The sequence below is a fragment of the Sorex araneus genome, chromosome 4, assembly GCF_027595985.1.
Source record: "Sorex araneus isolate mSorAra2 chromosome 4, mSorAra2.pri, whole genome shotgun sequence".
NCBI lineage: Eukaryota > Metazoa > Chordata > Mammalia > Eulipotyphla > Soricidae > Sorex > Sorex araneus.
Window position 1 is genome coordinate 72,119,683 of NC_073305.1, and position 26,786 is coordinate 72,146,468.

The 26,786-nt window shown below is 51.0% G+C and overlaps 1 protein-coding gene across 1 annotated transcript; it reads left to right on the top strand.

The window, feature by feature from the left end:
* Positions 1–1,109: 1,109 nt before the first annotated feature.
* Positions 1,110–22,787, top strand: NT5M (5',3'-nucleotidase, mitochondrial). The gene is made up of 5 exons (XM_012933695.2): positions 1,110–1,371; positions 5,285–5,385; positions 16,305–16,365; positions 20,914–21,028; positions 22,312–22,787. Exons 1-5 carry the CDS (start codon positions 1,195–1,197, stop codon positions 22,452–22,454), a joined length of 597 nt encoding a protein of 198 aa, XP_012789149.2. The 5' UTR covers positions 1,110–1,194; the 3' UTR covers positions 22,455–22,787.
* The last annotated feature ends 3,999 nt before the right edge of the window (positions 22,788–26,786 follow it).

Below are 26,786 nucleotides of genomic sequence, written 5' to 3' on the forward strand. Positions count from 1 at the left end.
ATCACTCCGACCCTCAGTAAATGGAATGATTTTAATTTATCTGATAGTTTGCTTTTAGTAAAGAAATGGGACAGATTTTTTGTACGTTGAGTTTTGTATTCTGAAACTTGACTGCATTTGTTTATCGTAACAATTCTGGGGGTGAAGTCTTTAAAAGTTTTCTGAATCATGGGGCTGGAGAGATAGCACAGCGAGTAGGGCTTTTGCCTTGCACGCGGCCGACCCGGGTTCCCATCCCATATGGTCCCCTGAGCACGGCCAGGGGTAATTCCTGAGTGCAGAGCCAGGAGTAACCCCTGTGCATCGCCGGGTGTGACCCAAAAAGCAAAAAAAAAAAAAAAAGTTTTCTGAATCACCAGTTTTATTAGGGTCTTGTGATGTTTGCAAGACACTTACTGTATTAATACTGGCTTTTCTCCAGATACTGACTCTAAAACCAATATATGAAACAAATACATAATAAATATTAACAAAATATATAAAGTGGCCGTCAGAGTGTACATCACCTTTTTTTCTGTTTTTTTTCTTTGGGTCACACCCAGCGATGCTCAGGGGTTACTCCTGGCAGTGCTTGGGGGACCATACGGGGTGCTGGGGATTGAACCCAGGTCGGCTGCGTGCGAGGAAAACACCCTACCCGCTGTACTACAGCTCTTGCCCCTATACATCACCTTCCTTTGGTTTCTTTCTACTTTTGTCTCTCCCTGAAGTATATATATATCATCATCATCATCATCATCATCATCGTGTGTGTCTGTGTGTTGTATGTGTGTCTGTGTGTCTATATATGTGTGTGCGTATTTCTTTATTTCTGCCTATTTTGTTGGTTTGATTGCCAACAGGTAGGTTCCAGGATGTCAGCACCTTGTCTAGTTTGCCCACAGCCCACGTGACAAAGGCGTGCACTGCTTTTGCATTTCGTCTGGGAGTAGCAGCTCAGGGCAGAGTGAGGCCAGGCCTGGGGCTCTGCGGGAAGACGCCACCGGGAAGCCAGGGGGGCTTAAGCCACGCCCCAGCAGCGAGCGCGGCGCGGGCGCGTGTCCCTTTAAGGTAGCACGCCGCTCGTCCGCGGGGGCGCGCGGCCCAGCCTCGCTCTGGCGCCTGCGCGCGCCCGGCCGCGATACCGCGCGCGCGCGCCCGGCGCGGCGCTTCCCATCGGCGCCGTCATGTCCCTGGGCCGAGCGGCGCGGGGCCATGATGCGCCGCGCCCTGCGGGTGCTGCTGGACATGGACGGCGTGCTGGCCGACTTCGAGGGCGGCTTCCTCCGCAAGTTCCGCGCGCGCTTCCCCGAGCAGCCCTTCGTGGCGCTGGAGGACCGGCGCGGCTTCTGGCTGTCGGAGCAGTACGGCCGCCTGCGGCCCGGGCTGAGCGTGAGCACCCCCGCCCCGCGCCGCGGGTCACCGCCCGGGCCTTGGCTTTAAAAATCTCTCTCCCCCGGCTCGAACCCAGGGCCTTGCACGAGCGGGCTTGTGCTCCGGCTCGGAGCTGCATCCCGCGCCGTCCTTTCTTTCGGAAATAAAAGAAGCAGTTACGAGTGAAGCCCTCCTTGACTTCGCCCCTCGGACCACCACATTCCATTTTCTTGCCCAGCCTTTACCATTCTTTTCCTCCTCTTCCTTCCCGCCCCGCCCCGTTTCCCTGGGACTGTGGTTCTCAGTGGCAGTGGAGACCAGGGAGGCTTATCACCTAGCGAGTCAGTAGCCAAGGTGGGGTGGAACCAAGACTGTGGTCCTGCAGAGTTCATGAGCCCTCCCAGCCCCCTAAGTGGTCTGTGCCCTGCTCTGAGTACCTATTGGAATAGGGGTGATGGGGGGCATCGCTGAGCCAGGCGTGTCCCCTATATAGCTTGCTTATACATGTCAGCCATTTTGCAAAAGGACTAAGCTATTTTGCCATGCACAGACATCAAGAGACATCACTGGAGTGCCTCTCCTGCTGTGAGAGCCTGTTTGGTCACCACAGGTTGGTTTTCTTGAGAGAGACAGCCCCTCCCTTAGGAAGGTGATGAGACAGGTTCCATCCGGTGGCCTGGCTGATAAGAGACCCCCGAAAGTGTGACTCTCTGACTTAGCTTTTTTCCTCCCTCAAGTTCTATCTCTCCCTGGCTGGCTCCAAGTGCCTTGAAAAGGACACCTTTACCGTATTTTGTTTTCTTCAGGGCAGCTATTAAAAAATTGAGTGTGGGGCTGGGAGATAGTCCAGCAGTTAGGGCACTCCCAGGACAAATCCCAGCACCACATGTTCATCCAGGCACCACTGATGTGGGCCAGTGACTGCCGCACTGCTGAACCAGGCAGTCTGGTTTCTTCGGACTCCTGAGCTGAATAGCCCAGTTGGCAGACAGTCACAAGAGGGAAACACAGACCTCCTGAGCACTGTTTGGGATCCCCCAAATTGAATACATATATTGTCTTTAAAGGAAGATGCTTGAGAAACCACTTTCCTGCATCCCCTGTGGATAAATCTCCCATTCCTGGTACCTCATTTGAAACTTGAGCCTGGCAAAATGCTGTTCTGATTTATTGATATATTTGCTTTTTTTTTTTTTTGGCCACACCCAATGGTGCTCAGGACTTACTTCTGGCTCTGTGCCCAGGGATCACTCCTGGTGGGCTCAGGGAACCCTCTGGGTTACAGGGATTGAACCTGGATTGGCTGTGTGCAAGGCAAGTGCCCTACCCACTGTTCTGGTGTTTGCCGTCTGTTGCTGCATTTCCCTGCAGCATATGGGTTCAGTTACGGGCATGAGTGGCACTGGCACTTGGCAACCTTATTTTTACCCAGAAGTGCATTAGGCTGTCGAAACTAGACCCACTCCAGTGTTCAAAAGGAGAGCAGTTTTTCAGTTGTTTGTGCAGATGTGCAGACTCCAAGCCTCAGGAGAGGAAGCCCTATTTCCTCAGGACTTGGCAAAGGAGTAGAACTACAGAGATGCTCAGGAGGCAGTTTACAAGGGGTGCTTCTTACAGCTTCTGGGGACATTGCAAGAAATGGCCCCAATAGATGAACACATACTCTATCCCTAGCAAAGTCTAAAGAACCACGTCCTGGGTCCTTGCTTGTTTGGGCTGGGCCAGCATCTGTGGTTAAGGACAGCCTCCAGCACCCAGGTTACATATGTAGGCATTTCTTCTTTACAACACTCGCTTATGTCTGTATTGTTTTAATCTTCATAGTGCTCAGGGAGAAAAACTGGGAAGAAGTTGGGCATATAGCTCATTTTTAGCCGAGTGGAATTAGAATCTTTTTGGGGAGGCGGGTTGGGGAGGGTTTGGCCTCACCCAGCAGTGTTCAGGGCCTTGCTCCTTGCTCTGTGCTCAAGGATCACTCCTGGCAGGTCTTGCGGGATTGTATTGGGTACTGGGGCTCAAAGCTGGATTGGTCAAATGCAATGCAAGCACCCTACCCTCTGTACTATCTTTTTGGCTGTGGACTTAGAGTCAGTGTTAGGACTGTTGAGGAACTGAACCTGAAGAAAGGAAGAGGCTGGAGCAGGTTTTGGGAGAAGATCAGTGAAGGCAGGACAGATGCTAAGAATGATGCAGTGAATCCAGAGTCTCACAGCAAGAAAAAGTATGGGCCCTAAGTGGAACATGCTTTTCCACCAATCCATATGACTCTGGGTTCAGTTCTGACCAGATTCCCCCTAACTGCTCTGTGACCCTCATCTCATCTGTGATTTGGGGGGGTTTGTCCATTCTCCCTCTGGTAAGACCTAAGGGCCTCACTGGAGAGAACTTACTAGCAGGAGGCTCGTATGTGTAATTCTAAAGAGAACTGTGGGCACATTCCAGTCATAGTGCACTTGCGTGTGCTAGTAGTAGCTGTATTTGCTGGGGAACGTGCACCATCCAGCCCAGCAGGTGGTCTTCCTTCGCACACAGGTGGGCTTCACGTTCCCACTTTTCAAAGCTAAGGCTTAGCTTCTGCTTTGTTACCACTGTCCCTTCTTCTGGCCCTAGAAACTGTCGTTCAGCAAAGGAATTTGGGCTAGCAGCATAAAGTGGAAACTGCTTGCCCAGGGCTGGGACAAGCTTCCATGTCCTGCTCAGCCACCTGGTCTGTCTGTGCTAGTGGCAAGCCCTTTCCCTTTGGAGCCTCTGCTCTTCTCATGTGTAAATGAGGGTCTAGACTTGGGACTTTCAAACTTTTTATTTGCAAGGGGGAGCAACACTCACACAATGCCCAGGGGGCCCCTGGGGCCATTCCTGGGATCCTTGGTCAACTGGCCTGACTCAGGTCTGTTGATGTGATGGTAACTCCGGTCTGCTACTGCCGGTCACCTTGGGTCATGCCTGGGGGTCATGCAGTGCTGGGGCTTGACCTTGGGCCTTTGTCAGCAAGGATGTGCTGCCCAGCCCTACGAGCCGAGCCCTTCTTAGGCCTGGCTTCCATGCCTTTCTATTATCGGGGCGTCCGCTCCCACCTGCCCTGCAGTCTGCTGTGGGAGGGTGCTGTGCTGAGGATCATCCAGGGCTTCATGCAAGACATGTGCTTTGCCATATGAGCCACATCTGCCTCTAGCCCAGCTCCTCTTTTTTTTTTTTTTTTCCTTTGGAGGGTTTATAGTCCCATGAGGACCATGTGGTGCCAAGGATCAATTCAGGGCTCTTGCATACAAAGCGTGATGCTTCAACCTTTTTTTTTTTCCTTTTTGGGTCACACCTGGCGATGCACAGGGGTTACTCCTGGCTCATGCACTCAGGAATTACTCCCGGCGGTGCTCGGGGGACCATAGGGGATACTGGGAATTGAACCCGGGTCTGCTGCGTGCAAAGCAAATGCCCTAGCCGCTGTGCTATGGCTCCAGCCCCGCTTCAAACCTTTGAGCCATTTTCCTCGCCCCACAGCAGCGCTCTTAAGGGATATCTGGGTTCCTCCAGGTCTCCAGTCTAATGACTCAAGTGCCATAGTAAGGCCTGGACCACCTCAGAGCCTCCATGATGCCTCTGACCATTTGGGGCAAGCAAATCCGGGGTGCAAGTTGGCCTTCACCTTGTTCTCTGATGACTGCAGGGGTGTCTCTGGCACAGCTGGCTCTGGAGCCCTCAGCCCTGACTCTTCAACCCATCTCTGCTGGGTCCTTGCAAAAGTTACACACCCCTAGAGAGAGAACACTCACAAGCTGTGTCTCTGTGTCCCCCACCCAAGGACAGAGACAGACACACAGGCAGCTGGACACACAGACCTGGGAGACCCACCTTCTGCCAGCAGCCCTTCCCCACTCACTCTCCCTGCCGTGAGGCAATGTGGGAGAGTCACCTGCTTCTCTCGTCTTCTTAGGAGAAGGCCATCAGCATATGGCAGTCGGAGAATTTTTTTTTGGACCTTGATCCTCTTCCAGGAGCCATTGAAGCTGTGAAGGAGATGGCCAACCTAGAAAAGTAAGTGTCTGCACCTCCTTGCCCCCGACTCTTTCCTCCGCTTCCTTCCTTTCTCACTTGCCACCTCCTACCTAAGGCCAAGCTCATTTCATGATACTGAACCCGACAAAAACCGAACTGAACTCAACACTCCCAACTGAATTCAACACTTCATCCGTTTTTTTTTTTTCTCCCTCCCCCTCATCCGTGTTGTAGTAGCTCAAATTGGTTCTTTGTTCCTTTCCATTGTAGAATAATACTCCATTGTATCGGTAGGCCAATTTTTGCTCATTCATTTTTCCATTTGGCTTAAATCTACTTTTATATATACTTTTTAGATATTATGAATCATACTGTTATGAATATTCATGTTCATGTTGTTTGTGTGTTTATGGGGGTGTGAATTTTTCATTTATCTTAGGTTTTATGCCTCGGACTAAGGTTTCTGGGTAAATTCCGATTTAACATTTTGAGATCTGCTAAGTTATTTTTCAAAGTGTAGCACCATTTTATATGTTAACTCATATTACAAGAGGGCTTCATTTTTCTGTACCTCTTCACCAATACTTGCTATTTTGTTTTTCACTCTAGCCATCCTAGTGTGTGAAGTATATTTCATTATGACTTTTGTTTTGTTCCTCTGATAACTGAAAATATGGACATCTTTTTGTGTGCTTATTAGTCATTTGCATACCTTATTTTTTGAGAAACATTTATTGAAATACTTCACTATTTTTAAAAATTGTATTCTTATGGGGCTGGAGTGATAACACAGCGGGTAGGGCATTTGCCTTGCATGCGGCCAACCTGGGTTTGAATCCCAGCATCCCATATGGTCCTCTGAGCACTGCCAGGGGTGATTCCTGAGTGCATGAGCCAGGAGTGACCCCTGTGCATCACTGGGTGTGACCCAAAAAAGAAAAAAAAATTGTATTCTTTCAAAATTGTCACTTGGTAAAGGTTCTTAATATATTCTAGATCAGCATTATTTATTCTTGTTGTTGTTGTTGTTTTTGGGCCATCCCAGGCATTGCTCAGGGCTTATTTCTGGCTCTGCGCTCAGGGATCACTTCTAAAGGTGCTTGGGGGGCCATCTGGGGTGCCAGAGATTGAACCCAGCAGCAGTGCTCTCTATACAATCTCACCGGGCCCTACTTCCGCGTTCTTTAACCTTTTTACACCTGTGACCCAGCACCTATTCTGCATACTGGTTCAGAGACCAGTGGGTTTCAACCTGTTTTAGATTGTCTCTTATTACACATATGATTTGAAAATATAACCTCTCATTTCTGTGGATTTTTATTTTTCCTTATTGATGGTCTTTTAAATGCAAACATTGTTTTTTGGGTCACACCCAACATCACTCTGGGAAATCAGCCCTGGACAGCCTCATATAAGGCATGGGCCCCAGCCCTTTGAGCCATCTTGGGTTCCAAACATATTTATTTTGTAATTAAATTTATTTGCTTTTTTTTTTTCTCTTTTCTGCTTTCTGTGTTTAAATAGCCTCAGAGCTTACTCCTGCCTCTATGCTCAGGAATTACTCCTGAAGGTGTTCAGGACACCATATACTAGGTTGGGTATCAAGCCAGGGTCAGCTGCATGCCAGGCAAGTACCTTACCTCGTACTGTCTGTCTAGTCCAAAAACTAAATTTATTATAGTTTACATTACATGATTACAGTAGTATTAATATCTATAGTACTGATATGAAAAGTCTGCAGCCTGCCACCTTCTAAGTTCTCATAGATGAGTGAGAACACCTAGTATCTGTCCTTCTCCCTCTGACTTCTCCCACTTAACACGATACCCCCCCAGTTATATCCACAAGCAAACTAAACATAGAATGATTTTATCATTTTTTTAATCTTATTTTTTTTTGTTTTTGTAGTGACATGGAACTCTATTGTGTATATGTACCACAACTTCTTGGTCAATTTGTCTGTTGTCAGGCATTCCATATAGTGGCTTTTGTACTTTCACTTGTATTTTTGCTGTTATCATCTCTAAGGATCCTTTCCCTAATCCAAGGTCACAAAGACTTGTTCCTGTTTCCTTCTAAAGATTCAGTACTTACCCTGCGGTCTTTGATCCATTTTGTGTGGTGTTAAGAAGGGGTCCCCTTTCATTCTTTTGCATACATGTATCACAGGCAAAATCATTCGTTGAAAAGTTTCTCTTCTTTGCATCGAATTGTTTTGACCTTCTTATCAAAAGTTGATTTACCAGGGGCTGGAAAAATCACACAGAACCTAAGGCACATGCTTTGTTTGGTCCCCAGCATCCCATGGTACCCTGAGAATTGTGAATGCAGACCCCGAGGCCCCAGGTAATTCAGCACTTCAGGGTCCAAGCAGCACCACATTTGTGGGTTCTCACAGTGAATTGCAGGCTCTGTTGGCCAAGAGCTTTGGGAGGGCCTCTAGCATCCCCCCACCAAAATGAGGAGCCCTGCAAAAATCAATTGACTATGTCAGGACATACAAAACTGATTAATTTTTATTAGTCACAGTTATGCTGAGATTTAACATCTGAATTTGGCCTTCACTATGCTCCTGCAAATTGTCAGCTTTCAAAGTTCTTACATGATAAATTGACATCAGAGGAATACAAAATGCTTAGAGTTTGAGTTGAATTGTAAATTTGTGTCATCAGTAATGGACTTTGGTCTTGAGCCTATTTCCTGAAGATCAATACTATTTAATTTTGGTTTTTTATTTGAACTGGTCCTCCAGCAGAGGGGTATATAACTTCTTCCATCTGTTGCAAGAATGTGGAGAGGTACAGAATTTGTGTATCGACATTGAAGGTTTTCAGAGTACTTATTCTTGTCTGTGTTGATGTTCTGGACCACAATCTTTGGCTGTATTTGGATGAACTGCTTAGCATAGACATCAGGCTTCAGGGTTACACAGTCCGTCCTCATGTTGGGACTTCTTGTGATTCTCTGCTGTTGTCAAGTTATTGAATTCTGGATGCAGAGAATTCTGTAAAATGAGGATAATGAGAAAGCCCCCCAAACTGTACCTGATACATATTAAGTACTCAGTAAATGTTAGTGCTATTGTTATTCTGTTAGTATGGGGGTGGTTGGGCCATATTAGCTGGTGTTCAAGAGCTATTCCTGGCTCTGTGCTCTGGGGTCACTCCCAGAATGCCTGGGGAATCATGTGGTATTGGAGAGCAAACCTGGACCTCCTGTATGCAAAGCATACACTTATCTCTTTAACTTATTCTCCAACACTTTTACTGAGTCTGCAGTGGTGATGTGGATCAGTGGTAGAGCACATGTTTGACCTGTATGAAGGCCTGGGTTCTTCTCTCACTGGTACTGCAATAAAACAAAAAGCAAAACAAAACAGGGGGAAAAACCCAAACAACTAAATACTCTAGCAAAATCAGTGAAAGAACACATTGAATGAATGTTTCTTTTGTTTATTTATTTATTTAGTGCCACCCAGGATGCTCAGAGCCAAATCCTAGCTCCGTGCTTGGGGGTCTCTCCTGGCTGTGCTTGGGAGGCCATGTGTTCCTGATCAAGCCTGGCCTCCTGTATTAAAGCATGTGCTCCATACCAATGAGCTGTCTTTCTATCCTCCAATAGAGGATTTTTTTTATTAGTGAATCACCGTGAGACAAAGTTACAGACTTATAGGTTTTCATGCTTACGTTTCAGTCATACAGTGATCGAGTGCCCATCCCTCCATCAGTGCCCATTTTCCACCACCAATGGTCCCAGCATCCCTCCCACCACCCCCACCCTGTCTCCTTCGCCCCACCCTGCCTCTGTGGCAGGGCATTCCCATTTGCTCGCTCTCTCTTTTTTGGGTGTTGTGGTTTGCTACAGAGGTATTAAGTAGGCTTCTTGTTCGGTCTATAGTCTTATTTTCAGCCTTTATCTCCCATCCTTAGTGGGCCCGCCTAGCACCCTTTGCTTGGTGATCCCTTCTCTATCAGAGCTGCTTCTTCACCTAGCTTGTGAGGTAAGCTTCCAAGCTGTGGAGTACTCCTTGATACTTATCTCTACTATTCTTAGGTGTTAGTCTCCCATTCTGTTACTTTATATTCCACAAATGAGTGTAATCTTTCTATGTCTGTCTCTCTCTTTCTGACTCATTTCACTCAACATGATACTTTCCATGTTGATCCACCTATATGCAAATTTCATGACTTCATCTTTTCTAATAGCTGCATAGTATTCCATTGTGTAGGTGTACCAAAGTTTCTTTAGCCAGTCATCTGTTCTCGGGCACTGGGGTTTTATCCAGATTCTGGCTATCCAATGAAGATTTTTTTTTTTCAATGAAGATTCTTGACTGTAGCACTCTGCAGAGTTTTTTATTTGCTGATATGCAATGCAGTCCCCACTGGGGTGGCAGAGAATACAGCCCTTTCAAATGTATTCTATTCTGGAACCCTTTCCCTCACTACAGCTGCCCTATGAATGCCTTTGAGAAATTCCGGTCTGGAAATGCCTGGTTGGAGCACCTCCTCTGAAGCTGTTAACTGGTGAAGGTTTGCTGTAGCCAGTCAGTGCCCGTCATGTAGAAAGAGAGGGGTGTAGTCAGAATATTGGCGAATAATTGCATGTCTTGTGCTGAGGCAGACAGAGATCAAGTTTGTTTGTTTATTTATTATTTCTTTGGTTTTGGCGCCATGCCTGACCATGCTCAGGGCTTGCTCCTGATTGGCACCCAGGGATCACTCCAGGTGGGACTTGGGGTACTGGGGATCAGATCCGGGTCGGCTGTATACAAGGCAAGCACCCTACCCACTGTACTATTGCTCCAGCTCCAAATTGATTTTTTTTGTTTGTTTTGGGGCCACATCTGCCATGCTCAAGGGTTACTCCTGGATCTGCACTCAGGAATTAATCCTGGCAGTGATTGGGGGGATCGTCTGGGATGCCATTGATGCACACAAGATGTGTGCAAGGCAAATGCACTACCTACTGTACTGCTCAGGCGAGACCAGGTTTAAAACGTAGCTTTTCTTGGGGGTAGAGGGAGTTGGGCAATACCTACTGTGTTCAGGGCTTACTCCTGACTCTGTGCTCAGGGATCACTCCTGGCGATGCTTGAGGGACCATATGCGGCTCAGGGATTAAATCTGGGTTGGCTGTATGTAAGACATGTGCCTTTCCCCTGTACTAAAATGTAGTTTAATGAGAGCTGGAGAGATAGCTTAACATTCTGAGTGTATGTTTCCATTAGGAGGCCCCGGGTTAGTTCCCTTAGTCTCCTGAGAACCACCAGGAATGATCCCTGAATTCAAAGCCCAGCAGTACTCAGGGCCACCAGCGCATCACAGTGGTGCATCACTTTGGTCACTGTGTCTTTGCATGGTCACCAGGCTCTTATCTTTCCACTGAAAGCACTTTGAATGTCCTTCCTTAAAAGGGGTCTTCTCTGACCCTCATGGTCCTCCCAGTCCTCTGTCCCATCCCCCTGGGTTTGTACTCAAGCTGAGATTTTGTGTCTCTACTTGTCCCTTCCTCTTCAAGCTTCCTGAAGTCAGATCAGCAAATGCTGGATGAACATATATATATACACATAAATATATACATACATACATACACACACTCCATAATGGTTATTATTTTAAGAATGAGTTCTTTGTAGCATTCTTTTTTATTTAGCAAGAGCATTAGGTATTGTTCATATCAGTACTGCATGTTATTTATCATATGTATCTATAATTTATTTAATGATTTCTATATAGACATTTGGTTGTTTTTTCTTTCTTGTTTTGTGGCAGTGATATGGATTGAACCCAGTGCCTCTCACGCCCAGGGCAAGGTCTCTCAGCCAAGCTACATCCCCAGCCCTGATTCTCGTTTTTATGTATATGTCCAGGCTGTAGAGAGCATCTAGCTGTAATTTGTGTAGATATTTCTGTTTAATAGTCCATGGTTGGGCCAAAACCAAGTGCGATGAACAGTTTGAATATAACAGATACTTCATGACAGGTGCCACCCTCTTAAGAGATGAGCACGCCAGCAACTAGCATGGTCTATTCCACAGTGAACTGCGCTTCCTTAGTAGGGATGATCTTTATGGGGATATTTGATGTATAACACAACCAAAATAACTTATTTGGAGTCAATGCCAATAGATAAGTGAGTCACAACTGACACTTCTCAGAGTTTGGAATCGATTTCAATATATGTTGAATCAAAGAAATCTATGAAAAAAATCTATGATATTTGAACAAATGAGCATTTCCTCATGTAATTGAAATGGGTTTTTGAATTTGGTCCCTTCAAGAAAACAAAACAAAACAAAAAATAGTTTGCTTTTAGAAAGCTTATGGCTTGTGGTTAATTTTTGCTTGCTTGCAATTTGGGGATTCAAATCCAAGTCTTCATACAGGTGAGGTATGTGCTCTGCTGTTGACATATTCTCCCTAGCATACAAATGGTTAATATTTGAAGATTAAAATATAAGATACCAAGTCACTTACAACCTCACAAATTTTGTTGTTTCACATATATTTCACTCATAAGTGTATAGTAATAGATATAAATCCAAATGTGTATTAAGCAGTAATTAACATTTGTCAAACCGAGTCTTCTTATCATAGAGGAAGACATCCTAGAGGTGTACTTTTGAAGGAAACACTGCTCTTTCAAAGCTGTGTTTAAACATGTCTCTTAATATTCTCTTGTGGAACCTGAAATAAGAGACTCTTCATTCATTCACTAAAATGAATTTTTATCACTTTTTATGTGCTAGCGACTGGGGATATGTTTGTATGAAAGATACCTGATGTCTCAGGCAGCAAGGAATTTTTGTTAAATTAAGGAAGATGAAACAATTGAACAGAATAATTTCGGATGGCAATATTTTTTGCTAAGGAAATGAACAAAGTGATATGTTGGAGTAAGTGGGGCAGGAGCTACCTCAGGTGGAGCAGAAGGCGCCACCCAACCTTACCAGGAGGATGACCTGTGAAGAGCCAATATTTGCTTTCTCCCTCAGTCTAAGAAAAAGCAAGTAAAGCAAGGACGTTTCCATTTGAGCAGCAGAAAGATAACATTATTCTGTGACTAGAATGGGTTGATGACATGGGGGGAGAGTGAAGAGAGAATGTGATCGAGCTTAGAGTTTAAATACACAGACTTGGGGCCATAAATCTAGATTAACATTTCCCTAAACAAAGTGTACTATGGCCAATAAATGCACAGAAGTGTGCTTTATCATCCATAGTCATTAGGAGAATTCAAACCCAAACCACAAGCAGGAAACAACTTGCACCAATGAAATGACTAGAGTAAAAATAGACCCATGACCGTTTACTGCTTTCAAGATGTAGAGAATTCGAAACACTCATCATTGTGGGTGGGATCATAAAATGGCATGTCTGCTGTGGAGAACATTTTCTCAAAATATTAAATGTGAAGTTACCCCGTGAGCCAGCAGTCCTATTTCTTAGGAATAAGAAAGGGGGACGGAGCCAGGCAAAAGCTTTTGCAGGAATGTTTCTGACAGCACTAGTCACAGGAAGGTGGGCGCAACACAGATGCATGCTGACTGATAAATAAGTAAACCGAAGGCAGAATGCTCAGACCGTGCGCTGTGACTGAACAAAGGAAGATATGACACGTTAATATGCTCTGCCCTGGATAGGATACACGAAAACATGCTGAATAAAAGGAGCCAGTGAGGGTTCTGTGAACAAACATCTTCAGAATTGGCAATTCATAGAGACAAAAAAAAAATCAAAAAGTGGTTTCCTACACCTCAGAGCAGGACTAGGAAGTCACTGCCAGGAACAATAGGATTTCTTTTTGGAGAAATGAAAATATTCTGAGTTTGACTGGTAATTATAAAATTATCTCATATACTAAAATTTATTAAATTATGTACATAAAGTGGACAACTCCTTGGGATGTGAATTATATTTCAAATGAAACTGTTTATAAAAATTCAGTCTGTCCACTTGAAAAATTATACCTATCTAATTTAAAAAAATGCACCAAGAACTTTGGATACATCTGACAACATGAATGAATTTTCCAGATAATGACAGAAGACAAAAAATACATATACTCTATGCTTCCATTTATATAAAATTCTAGAAAATATAGGGGCTGGAACAGTAATACAGTGGGTAGTGCCTTGCATGCACTACTCTTCTGCACCTCACCAGTAGTGATCCTGAGTGCAGAGCCAGGAGTAAGCCCTGAACACTGATGAGTGTGGCCCCAAAACAAAATGATTAAAAAATATATATTGTCCAGCAGATCAGTGGTGACTCAGGAACCAAGGGGTGAAGTAGGGACCAGGAGTGCCAAGCTGAGAAATGACAATGTATGGTGTCTGTGTTTCTTCCCTCCCCTCCTCTCTTGTCTCCTTCCCTTCTCTCCCTTCTCCTCCCCTCCCCCTTCTCTCTTTCTTTCTCTCTCTTTCTTTTCCTTCCTTCCTTTCTCTCTCTCTCTCTTTCTTTCTTTCTTTCTTTCTTTCTTTCTTTCTTTCTTTCTTTCTTTCTTTCTTTCTTTCTTTCTTTCTTTCTTTCTTTCTTTCTTTCTTTCTTTCTTTCTCTCTCTGTCTCTCTCTCTCTCTCTGTCTCTCTCTCTCTGTCTCTCTCTCTCTCTCTCTCTTTATTTCGGCAAGTGCCCTACCCACCATGCTATATCTCTTGTCGCTGGATGTGTTTCTTGTCTTGATTGTGATTATCTGTTTCACACATATCAGAACTTACTGTACTGGGCCTAGGGATATGGCTTCGGTGGTGGAACCCATGCTTACCGTCAGCAAGGTCTGAGCCCATCCCCAGCACAGTGTGGCCCTCTGAATTCTGCTGGGTGTGGGCCCAGTAAAAAGATTAATTAAGGAGCTGGAGCAATAGTACAGCAGGTAGGGTGTTTGCCTTGCACGCAGCCCACCCGGGTTCGATTCCCAGCATCCCATATGGTCCCCCAAGCACCGCCAGGAGTAATTCCTGAGTGCATGAGCCAGGAGTAACCCCTGTGCATCGCCGGGTATCGCCCCCCGCCAAAAAAAAAAGATTCATTAAATTATATCCTTTTGACGTACCTTTTATTGCATGCTGGTTATTTCTCAATAAAGATCTCCCTCTCCATCACCCCCTCTCCCTCTCCCTCTCCCCCTCCCCCTGTCTCTCCCTCTCCCCCACTCTCTCCTCCTCCCTCTCCCTTTCCCTCTCTGTGTTGTTTTTTTTTGGGGGGTCACACCCGGCGATGCACAGGGGTTACTCCTGGCTCTGCACTCAGGAATTACTCCTGGTGGTGCTCAGGGAACCATATGGGATGCTGGGAATCGAACCTGGGTCGACCGTGTGCAAGGCAAACGCCCTACCTGCTGTGCTATTGCTCCATCCGCTCCCTCTCTCTGTTTTAAGAAGGGATACAAGGACCAGAGATAAAGTATAGGAGCTATGGCACTTTGCCTTGCACACAGCTGGTCCTCATTCCATTCCCAACACTCCATATGGTCCCCAAAGCACTTCCAGGTGTCACTCCTGAGCACAGAACCAAGAGATAATGAGCACTGCTGGCTGTAACCCGACAAATGAAAAGGAAGGGGGATACAGCACATGTTTGAATGATGGTGATGGGAAAGGGAGTCTTACAGGGGCAAAGTCCATGTGACGATCAGTGGGCTTCTGGGGGGCTTGTCTCGAGTGGATGCCATGCTGCCATGAGTTGATGAGGAGTTGAGGCCTGGGGCTGTCCTGGGGGCCAGGGTGTGCACACAGCAGGGTGCTCCGCAGGGTCACATGCTTGCTGTGGCACTGCTCTAAGGCAAAACTGTCGGACCAAGTATGGGAGGTTTTCTTCCGGTTACATTCATTGGAGTAGAGATGGGGGAAGTTGATTGCTGGGTTCTTCCAGGACAGACAGGCCTCAGTGGAGGAAGAGAAATCAGGCAGTGTTGGCAGGCGTGAGCCCCAGTGGAAGGGACGGAGGAACAGGTCCTGGGAGGCGGGGGCCAGGAAAGAATGGCAGAGCCCAGTCTTGGCAAGGGATAGAGTGGACAGTGTTAGAATGTGTGTGCTGGAACAGGAGTGGGTGGTGGTCAGAGGGCAGAGAGGCATTTGGCAGAAGTGACCACCAGGTCCAGGAGGTGGCAATGAAGGGACACAGGAGACAGGGTCGAGAGGAGGTGTCCAGATGAGAGGGGTAGGAGCCGGGAGTTTGTGGGTGTGAGTGTAACCAGGGCAGGAGGGACTGAGTGAGCCCCTGAGGCTGGGGAGGGCAGGGTTGGTGACAGGGTGGCAGCAGTGGGGAAGGGCAGCTGGGGTCTGGCTCCCTGGAGTCCGGGACCTGTAGCAGAAAGTGGAGACTCAGGAAGACTCTTCAGCAAGGCTAAATCTCTGAGGCAGGGGGGAGCCAAGATAAGTGGCTTCCTGTGACGCCTGTTTCCGGGAGCAGGGGCTGAGCGCCTTGGGGGGGGAAGGGTGAGGTGGATTGTGGACCATGGGGCTCAGGCCTGGGCTGGTGGGGTGGGAGCACCAGAGGCCCTTCTAGGTGGCCCACCTGCATTGATCCAACAGCCACAAGCTCTGGGGAACACCTCTGCCTGTCTCGAGGGAATATTTGTCCTTAGGGACTTGGCTGGGCCTGGCCCTGGCCCCTGCCTCTGCGGCCCACTGCCCGACACTTGGTCGGAACATGCCAGGTCTTCTGTTCTGTGCCGCAGGAGCCCTGACTTTCCAGCGGGTAGCTCACCCTGCCTCTTTTAGTCTCTTCTTCCTGGGCCCGTGGCTGAGAGCATGGAGCTCGGCAGTGCTGTGGGTTGGCTGCACAAAACTCAGCGGCTTCCGGGCATTGGTGGTGGTGGGGAAGGACCCAGGGCAGCGTGTCTTCTGATCCGGGTGAGGGGCTCAGCCCCCGAGAGGACCCAGCAGCCAGAGGATGGGAAGGCAGGCGGGGTGGGGGGACGGCGGCCGTGCTCACTCTTCCTTCTCTGCCCGCAGCACGCACATCCTCATCTGCACGAGCCCTATCAGGATGTACAGACACTGTCCCTACGAGAAGGTAAGGCGCAGGCACGCAGCTGGGCCTTGCCCCTGACTTCAAGGTGCCGGCCCCTGCAGGCCGGTGCCGCCACCGCCTCTGCCTCCTCTCCCTGGACCCTCTGTCTGCATGGCAGGGCCTGGCCCGAGAGCTCCCCTAGCAACAGCAGGCAGTTCTGCCTCATTCTCTGCACGGAACCTGTGGAAGACACAGGGTCCCTGGGAGGGTAGTTCTGTCCCGTCCCCTGAGCCCCACCGCCCATGGAGGGCTCCAAGGATGGGACAGGACAGCAAACTCCCATTGTCGTCTCAGGGACCTCCCCTGCCCCCAGCCATGGCCTCCGAGAGCTCAGTCCGGCAACCAGTGTTAGATTCTGTTGCTTTTGGCCTTTTGTTATTCCCCTGCAATTCTGCTTAGCTGTTTCTGTTTCCTTCTGACTAACTTCACTCAGCATGATGCTCTCTAGATCATCTGCATAGCAGCAAATTGCTTGATTTTGTCTTTTTTTTCCCCTCCAAATTGCTGAGTGGTATTCCATTGTGTCTATGTATCATGGTTTCTTTGTCTATTTGTTCTTGGACACTGGGCTTGGCGTTTGCAGGTTTTTTGGCCATTATGAATAGTGTCGCAATGAACATAGGAGCATAGATGTCTTTTCTGATGAGAATACTTGGACTCTGAGGTTAGATACACAGAAGTGGAGTCCTGGGCTATATGGAAGCTCAGTTCTTAGTTTATTGAAATATTTTCTTATTGTTCAGAAAGGCTGAACCAGGCGACATTCCCACCAGCAAGTGGATAAGTGTTGCTGTTCCCACATCCACGCCAACGTGGGTTGTTATTCTTTGGGGAGTGTGCCAGTCTCACTGGTGCGAGGTAGTATCTCGGTGTCTTTATTTTCATTTCCCTGATGATCAGTGATGCGGAGCATTTTTTTCATATACTCATTGGCCATCTGTATGCCTCCTTTGAGAAAGTTTCTGTTCATCTCTTCTGCTCATTTTTTGATGGGATTTGTTATTTTCTTCTTACTGTTTTCTTCTTGATATCTTGGATATTGGTGACCTATTATTGTCTCCCACAGTCTGTGGCATGTCTTTTTATTCTGGTCATTATTTCTTTTGCCATGTAGAAGCTTCTTTGTTTGATATATTCCCATTTGTTTATTGTTGTTCCATTTGCTTGGCCGATAACATTGAATCATTGAAGATGTCTCTAGAATTGATGTCATGAAGGGTCCTGCCTATATTTTTGATACATTTTATGAATTCAGATCTAATATTGGGGCCTTTAATTCAGTTTTTATTGACTTTTGTGCATGACATGAGAAAAGGGTTTGGGTTGCTTTTTTTATGTGTGACTGACCAGTTTTCCTCATCACCGCTTGCTGAAGAAGCTTTCCTTGCTCCATTTCACACTCTTAGCTCCTCTGTCAAAGATTAGGTGACCATACACTTGTGGGTACAAGCAGTCTCCTTAAGTGAACAGGCAGAAAGTGCGCCAACGGTTCCTCTGTCCCCAGTCTCCCAGCCTCCCCCTACGGGGCCGATATTGGCCACTTGGGGAAACATGGGCCTAGAGTAAGTCTCCGCCATGGTTATCGCAGATGGGATGGTCAGTTATTGTTCTGCACTGTTAGAATGAGCTGCACTGGCCATTTTCAGTTATCCTTCCCTGTGGATTTCAGCATCAACTTTATCTGACCACCCCACCTGTGAAGCCTTCGCCCAGGACTTGCCTCTGACTGGACCAGTCAAACACGATGTGTCTGGGGCGCAGAGGTGGTTGTCTTGCTTGTGGCTGACTTGGGTTCAATTACCGGGTCCCACCAGGAGTGATCCCTAAGCTCAGAGCCAGGAGCAAGCCCTGAGCACTTCTGGCTGTGGCCCCAAAACAACACACAGACACAGACACAGACACACACTCCTGAAGTATCCGCTGGTGGGGCGCTGATGTCCCCATCTCTGCCCATCCCCTTCTCGCAGGCTGGAAGCACTCAGCCATCCAAGTGACATCCTCCACATCACTTGAGCAGACCAGAGGTTGTATTTCCTGTCAGAGTGTTTATAAAGTATATGTGGCAATTGCTACTTTTCTGTTGCCACTGGGTCTTCACATTTTCATTTCTTCCCAGAGCTACTAGCTGCCTCCTAAACAGTCTTTGTTTCATTTCCACTCAGAGCCAGTGAGGTTCTTTCATAAAACAGATCATGTCAGCCTACTATGTGAAAGCCTTTTAACAGTTCCACTCTGCACTTAAAATTTCTATTAAAATTTCTACACACACACACACACACACACACACTCATTCCTGGCCATAACCTATCAAGTCTTTGCTGCCTGTCCCCTGCATCCTGAATTCACACACTCCACACACACACACACACACACAGAGCCAGGTGCCAGGCCTTCTGCACATCTGACTCCTCAGCCATGAGCCACAGGGGCCTCCCTGCATTTCCTGACCAGACCAAAGTACAGCCTTCGCCTTGTCCCTAGATAGCACTTGGCGCCAGTGGGAGTAGGTCTGCGTCTTGATCTCTGGCCATGGAGCTCACTTGGTGGCAAAAAGCTTCGGAAATAGTGAGCACGAGAACCAAGGGAACTCCTCCTCAGCCTGCAGTCAGCTGGTCCATATCTTGGTACTGTTGTAAATGATTTTGTTTTCTTTCTCTCAGCACCCAAGAACATAGAAATGCAAGGGACCTTGTGTCCCATTACTTTGTTAAACTTACTAGTTCAAGTAGCTTGTGGAAGCAGGCAGTGCTCAGGGTTCAGTCCTGTGGAGCCCAGAGGACGTATGCAGTGCCAGGGATTGAGTCGGGGTTGGCTTATGCAAGGCCTGAACTCCTCTGCTCTCCCTCCGGTCCCTCTAGGAACTTTTTAATATTTCATTTGGGACCCTGGAAGCTTAGATGTCATCCCTGACCTCAAGGAATTTGCAATCAAGTGGGGTCAGGGAGATGTGAAACAAGTAATTAGGCAAATAGGGGGCAACACCTGTGACCACCCCTAGTCAGGAACTTGGTCTGAGAAGTCAGGGTAAAGGGAGTGACAGCTGGGCAAAAGCAGAGCCTGGCTGCGAGCGAGGGTACACGTGTCCACACATGCATGCACAATTGGGCTCATGTTTCACATGTGAGAGTATATACGCCATGGTGCATGTCTGTTATGTACATGTGTGTATGCAAGTGTACAACTAGGTATGTACACTTGTATGTATGTGCATACATATATATGTGTCTGTCACGGTACAGTCTGCTTGTGTGTCCATGTCTGTGTGTGTGTCTCTACATGTGTGTTAGTCTGTGCATGTGTCTGTCTGCATGTGTGTCCATGTCTACATGCGTGTCTGTCTCTGCATGTGTGTCAGTCTCTGTGTGTGTCCATGTCTGCATGTGTATGTCTCTGCATGTGTTTCAGTCTGTGTTTGTGTCAGTGTCTGCATGCCTGTATCTGTCTCTTCATATGTGTCACTCTGTGTGTCCATGTCTGCATGTGTGTCTGTCTCTGCATGTGTCCCTATGCACACACATGCAGCTGTGAGGCTGGTGACTGCCATGTGTGGAGAAGCATCTCCATGTCTGTGCCTGAGGATGAGTGGCAGAGGGCTGCAGGCACCGTCCAGAGACCAGGTGACAGTCCGTGCAACTGGGCCGGGAGCGAGGGGTGACAGCAGGCTGGAGGGGACGAGGCATCTGTGCGTGCTCTGCCTGGCTCGCTGCTTTGTCACCTTCCCTCTCTTCGAAGGGGTCTTTGCGGGCTTGTGAGGGCCTCTCTTCCCTGGCCAAAGTCGCCTGTGTGTGTGGTCTGTTGCCCACTGCCCCTTGCGGGAGGGCAGGGGTGTGGCGGGGGGGGGGGGCGCAGAGGGAGCTCATTTGCTTGGCTCCTCTGCCACAGCAGCCGTACAGCCCAGCACCACTCTGGTCCTGGGGGCGGGGCGTGCTGGCTTGTAGATGGCAGAGATTCAGAAAGGCTTTGAAGGATGTGGGGACCTGGCTGGGGTTCTGGAGCGCCGGGGGTGACTCTCCTCGACCCTCCCCGTGCTGTGGGAGTGGCTGGGGTGCCCACTGCCTGGCAGTAGGAGGGCGGGACCCTCAGACTCCTCCAGCCTCCCGTGGGCCTGGGCTGCAGGCCGGGGCAGTGGGAGGCCCTTGTGCTGACGCGCCTCTCCCTCCCACCCCCTGCACACACCGGTGGTTCCCTAGGCAGCCCCCAGTCTTCCGCTGCTCTCAGGCCTTGCCCTCAGCACCTTAGCTCACTGGCTCAGTGCTCATGACAGCCGGCTCCAGGGACGGAAGGAGCAGGTCTGCTTCCTGCTGACTCCTCGCTGGGGTAGCACGGCACCCACTGCTCCAGTGTCTCTGAGCCCCACCCCCATCTCCTCGTCCCCAGTGGGTGTGGGGGGGTGGGTGGTGGGCAGGGAGCGCTTCTGCTGCCCTAGGGTGGGGCCCAGGGAGCAGGCAGCCACCTCAGGTCTGCTCCCTCCCCAGCCCGGAGCAGACACGTCTGCCAGGCGCGGCTTTCCAGTCTGATGGCGGGTGCTTTCTTCTCCCCCGCTTTGTGCAGTATGCCTGGGTGGAGAAGCACTTAGGCACGGACTTTCTGGAACACATCGTGCTGACCCATGACAAGACCGTGGTTTCCGCTGACCTCCTTATAGATGACCGGCCAGACATCACAGGCAAGTGGCTTGCAGAAGGTGAACAGCCGCTCAGATCCCACAGGCAGAGCTGCCTCCTGCCCACCCCTAGCCCCGTGCCCACCACCTCCTGCCTGGAAGAGCCATCTCTGGAAAGTGATCTGGGGAAAGCCTGGGGAAGTATTGAGCCCTGTGGTCCTCGCAGCCTCACTTCCTTCCTAAAATAGGAGCCAGGATTCGACTCCAAGTATTTGTTCTTAGCCAGAGCCCCTCCACTTTTTGAGAGGGGTCCCCACTCTTGGCAGGGCTCAGGAGACCTTTCGGGGTGCTAGGGTCACACAGGGGCAGCTGCATGCATGGCCAGTGCCTTAACCTAGTGCTATCTCTCTGGCCCCCAGCAGAACCCTTTTCTGATCTCCACAGCAATTCAGACAGAACCTCATCTCTAAAACAGAAGTGACACATTATCTCTTCAGCTGGAGGTGGTCTCAGAGGTGAATCTGCCCCTGGCTGGCCAATTCTCCTCTCAAACTCCAGACAAGTCCACCTGGAACAGACACAAAAGGAGAGAGGCAATTTCTGGGGCGTCTCGCTGGGCAGGCAGGGTGCAGGGTCACAGGTCCGCCATGGAGGCAGCCCACCCTCTTCCCTTCCTGGTAGGGTGCAGAGCCAACCTGGACAGGGGGTCACAGCCACATCTGTTCCAGCCTGACCTCTCCCACTGGGTGCCGGCAGAGGCTGTGAGCGGACAGAGCGAGCCCAGCCAGCACCACTGCCCACCTCCCTCTGTCAGGGTCTATGGGGTGCTCCCAGCAGTGCCCCGGTGGACATGCACACATGAGGGTTTGAAGTTGGGGTGAGGATGGGGTTGTGGAGTTAATGGTTCACCCCTGGCCAGTGCAGGACAGGGGGCTAACGGGTCGGGCTGAGGGGCCAGAGAGACAGTGCAGTGCAGTGGGTAGGGTTCCTCCTTACCCACGGCCAACCTGGGTTTGATTCCCAGCACCCACATGGTCCCCCAGGCCTGAGCACCGCCAGGTGTGGCCCCCAAACCAAAACCAAAGCCAGAGTTGGGACTTGAGTCTGCAGGGCGACAAGGTCAACCCCACAGTGGCCGTGGCTGTGACCACCCCATGGTCACTCTGCCAAGCGCCTAGCTCCATGGACCCTGTGCTTCCTGGGGGCGTCCAGGTGATGCTGGCAGGCACTGCCCACCAGGAGCTGGCTTCCCCGGGAAGCTGTGGCAGGGGCTGGCTGCTCGCCCCACCCCCTAGGGTGCAGCCTCTGGCTCCCGGCTCACCTGAGTGTTGCTTTTCCTCCCGCAGGGGCCGAGCCCCACCCCAGCTGGGAGCACATCCTCTTCACCGCCTGCCATAACCGCCACGTGCAGCTGCAGCCCCCCCAGCGCCGACTGCAGTCCTGGGCTGACGACTGGCGAGCCATCCTGGACAGCAAGCGGCCCCGATGAGTGGACTCGGGGCTGGCACTCTGGGGGCGAGGCCCTCTCACGGCTCACGTGGGCCCCACACTGCTCTTGGGGCTGGGCTGCGGGGCTACAGCTGCCGGGGGCACTGAGGACGCCGTGGGGGGCCCAGCAGCCCCTGGCCACTCAGGGAAGCCCCTCCCGGGTCTGCAGCCCACTGGCCTTGGCATGGGGGCTGGTGAGGGAATGTGTAGTCGGAGGAGATGGGAATGAGCCCCCACTTTCTCAGCCCAGACCCCAACTCCCTGCCTGCCTCTGCGCCCAGCACAGCACAGGCCTGAGTGTTCGAGGCACGAACAATAAATGCTGCCCACTGGGTGCCGGCCCCGAGGCCTTCTCTCGCCCTTGCCCTGGGCTTCTAGTGGGTGCCCCTGTGCGGAGGGATGGGCGGCTGAGGGGGAGGGGGAGCTTGGAGCAGCAGCATTGCCAGGGTAGGGAGGGGGCTGGAGGGGTCCTATGCACACGCCCACCTGCAATGCTGGAGTATCCTCCTCTCCCCCCCCCCCCCCCCCCCCGCCGCCTTCCTCTCTTTCCTGGGTTCTCCCAGGATTCCAGGAACTGGTGGGGAGGGACAGGCTGGTGTGGGGGCGTGGCTTCTGTCCCTCAGCCACTGGGCAGCAGTTGCTTGAACCTCTCTTCCCGCAGGTGGGAGTGAGAGTCTGCCCACGGCACTGTGGGCTGGCAGGGGAGATGGGAGATGAGGAGGGGTCTGACGGCTGCAGCGTCCTCTCCTTGGCTGGCTCGGCCTGTGCACCCGGGACAGAGCTTGCTCCGAAGGGCTTCTGGCCGGTGTGATGGGGTGGGGACCAGGGACATCCTCACGTGACCAGGCAGTGTCAGGAGTCCTGGGTAGCGGCTCCGGAGCCTCGCTCACCCCCCTCCGCCCCCAAGGGACCCTTCCCAAGTTCCTGCGCTCGGCCTGGGCCTCCTGATCCGGCAGCTCCCTGTGCCTCAGGCCCTCCACCCCTTCTCGCCAGGGAGCCCTCCCCCTCATCTAGATCCCTGGGACCCCAGGGAGCCCCCGTAGACCCCCATCCTCTTGTCTGGATTCCTAAGCCCCTGGGGGACCCCCCACTTCTCACATCTAGATTCCCAGGCCCTCAGGGAACCCCTCCCCCTTCCCTTATCTAGATTCCCAGGCCTCCAACCCCCCGCTCTGGCCTGGGGGTGTTGCAGCCTCTGGCTGACAGGCTGGTGCCCCCCTAGACTCGGGATTCAGGGTCTGAGGTAGGAGGTGTGCGGCCTCCTGCTGCTCACGGGCCCCGCATGCCAGCGGGGATGGCCGGGGCAGCAGCGGCCTCAGCCTGGTGTGGGGACCATGGCTGGCTGCATCCTCCGCAGGGCAGCCTTGAGAGCCACACATCTGTGGACACAAGCTCAGGGACACGGCTGCTCCTTGTTTCCCCTGCCTGGACCCTCCTCAGTGGGGGATGTGCAGGGGACACCCAGACACCCGCCCCCCATCTGTGACTCCCAGTTCTGGGACTGGTGGTCTGGCTCTCAGGTTACTTCTGGCTCTGTGCTCAGGGATCACACCTCGAGGGACCATGTGGGGTACCGGGGATTGTACACGGGCCGACAGTGTGTAAGGCAAGCACCTACCCTTCTACTATTGCTCTGGCCCCCAAACCTTTAAAGTGCGTTTAAACAGACTTGTCCTGAGTTTATATATTTTTTGGGGGTGAGGCCTTTCCAGCAGAGCCCAGGGGTCCAGTACCACCCACAGTGATGTTCCCTGGCTGTGCGGGGCTGGATGGTTCAGTGGTGGGGCAAGGGGTGCAGTACTGCTCATGCGGGGGGCCCACCCTTGGCAAGTACCAGGGGAGGGGCCATGCTGGTCAGGCATGAGTGCCAGCCTTTTGAGCTGTTTCCGGGCCCGCCACCTGGGCGTTTAGGGCCATTCTAAGCTTTCAAACCTGAATTGCCCCATTTGTTCCATGCTCAGCTCGAGTCACATCCTGAGGCAGCAGCCACTTTGCTGCCCGTTAGTTTCCAGATAGAAACCTTGGGGCCAGAGAGATGCTCAATGGGCAGAGCATGTTCTTCATACACAGGAGGCCCAGGTCCTCTCCCAAGCATGGCAGGGGTCCCTGCACACTGCCACACCGCACAGATCCGGCTGAGCCCAAGCAGAACAAAAGCTGCAGGGGCCTTGGTGCTTTGGTCAGGAAGTGTCCCTGGTGGTGACAAGCAGTGAGAGAATCAACATACCCGTGCTGCATGTGGAGGGCAGCCAGTTGCGGGATGGGGCCTAGTGAGAGAAGGGATGCCCAGGCCAAAAGGGTGTAAGCAGAGGCCTGGGTGGGAGGGAGTTTGGGGAATGGGCAGAGCTGGACAGGAAGCTGGGAGCAGCACCCAGCTCGGGGTCTCTGTGGGGTAAGAAGGGGGCCCGGGAACTCAAGCTTTGGGATTTCCCGGCAATCAGGATCAGCCCCGTAGACGTGAAGCATAAGCTCTGCTCCAGAACCATGTCATGAATCCCTGAGAAGGAAGTTTCTTCCCTCGCTCACTCCACACTACCCCCAGCACGGCGGCTTCTCACGCCTTCTCTGCCTCTGTGCTCGTCACGAGCAGACACGAGCCCTTCCGGGTATGCTGGAGCATTCAGGGCGCTGGCAGCAGAGCCCCTGGCAGTAGCCTCCAGGGGGCTGGAGCTTTTATTTTTCATTTATTTTGGGGCCATCTCTGCCCAGGGCTTACTGGACTCTGCTCAGGGGTCACTCCTGGCAGGACTTGGGGCACATATGTGGTGCTGGGGGTTGAACACAGATTAGCCGTGTACAAGACAAGTGCCCTACCCTCTGTGTATATCTGCCTCCTTGCCTGGGCCTTTAGAAGTTTCTTTACTCTTTTGGGTCATTATTATTCCATTGCCTCATCAGCCACAGCAGCCACAATAATAGGAGCCACAGCCACAACCACAGCAACCATAACCACAACAGCCACAGTCGCCGTAACCACAGGAGCCAGAACTGTGGCAGCAGCAACCATATATGTCTGTAGGTGGTACTTACTGTGCTCTTGACGCCAACAAGCACTTTCTGTGGCCCTCTGACCACTCATGCCATGGTGCGACCTCAGTGGGGCAGTGGCCATGCAGGGCAGGCCTGTGATGCCGGGAGGCCTGGCCTGGGGCTCATTCCTGCTGCTTCAGGGCAACACTCCCCTCCTCTCCAGGTTCTCTAAGGTGTTCTGTGGCAGTGGTCCAGCTCCCCTGCCAGGGGGCACTCGGGGGCTGGGGGGGATGGGCAGGAGGGTCAAGCTAGGTCCAGCTGTTTGTGAGGCCAGAACAGAGGGCAGCCCCGGAGCAGGCAGAGGAGTAAGCCCCCTGACTAAATGTGCCTTTGGCAAATATGCCCTGCCCAAGAAAGGAAGGCAGGGGTCATGGGGGACGTTGAGGGACAAGAGGGCGGAGGACAATGCCTGGGAAGCCCACTGGAGGGAGTGACTGACTCACTTCTGCTGGACTGGGGAGAAACCAGGTCCCCAAGAGGGGGCCCTTCCCCCACCGTGTGCTGGTTCCAAAGGGCAGGGGGGAGAAAGAGGAGAGGGGTCAGCGGAAATCCCAGTGGGTCGACGTGCTCTTGGGAAGAGGGGCCAGTGGTTCCCAGTCCGTCTGCACGGGATGATGCACACAGCCCTCGGGCCGTCCCTGGCCGTGGAGAGCGCCCCAGCCTCGGTGGAGGGTGCACTGGAACAAGAGGGTTAGACGTTCTGGATAGGAAGAAACTAAGCTAATGTTCTTTGACAACCTTTGTATTAAAATTAGTGATCAGGTAGGGCCAGAGCGGACATTTGCCTTGCACGCGGCCTCCCTGGCTTCAATCCCCAGCATCCCATATGTCCCCCTCCAGCACCACCAGGAGAGATTCCTGAGTGCAGAGCCAGGAGTAACCCCTGAGAAGCAATGGGTATGCACCCCCTCCCCCCAAAAGCAGTGATCATATCAGAGTGGATAATACATGCACACCTGCAGGTCTGAGTTTTGGTAGATTTTGCCACTAGGTCCTTCCCACACACCGGGGAGGCTCGGTGAGGGGTGTAGACTTGCTCCAGGCCAGCCAGCAAGTGAGCTGAGGTCAGTGCTCAGCCCCAGGGCTGGCAGTAAGACGGTGGAAGGGCCTGGAGGGGCAGAAGCCTGCAGAGTGGACCCGGCTTTGCTGCCAGCTGCTGTGTGGTCTCTGAAGATGACTCCTATGGCGGTTTCCAGGGACTGTCACTTTCCATGAAAAGGGGGTGCTCTGCTATTCTGGGTGGAGTAAACATTTTCGCTGCAAAAGAAAGTGGGCTGAGGGGAGGGAGGTTCTCATTTGGCCA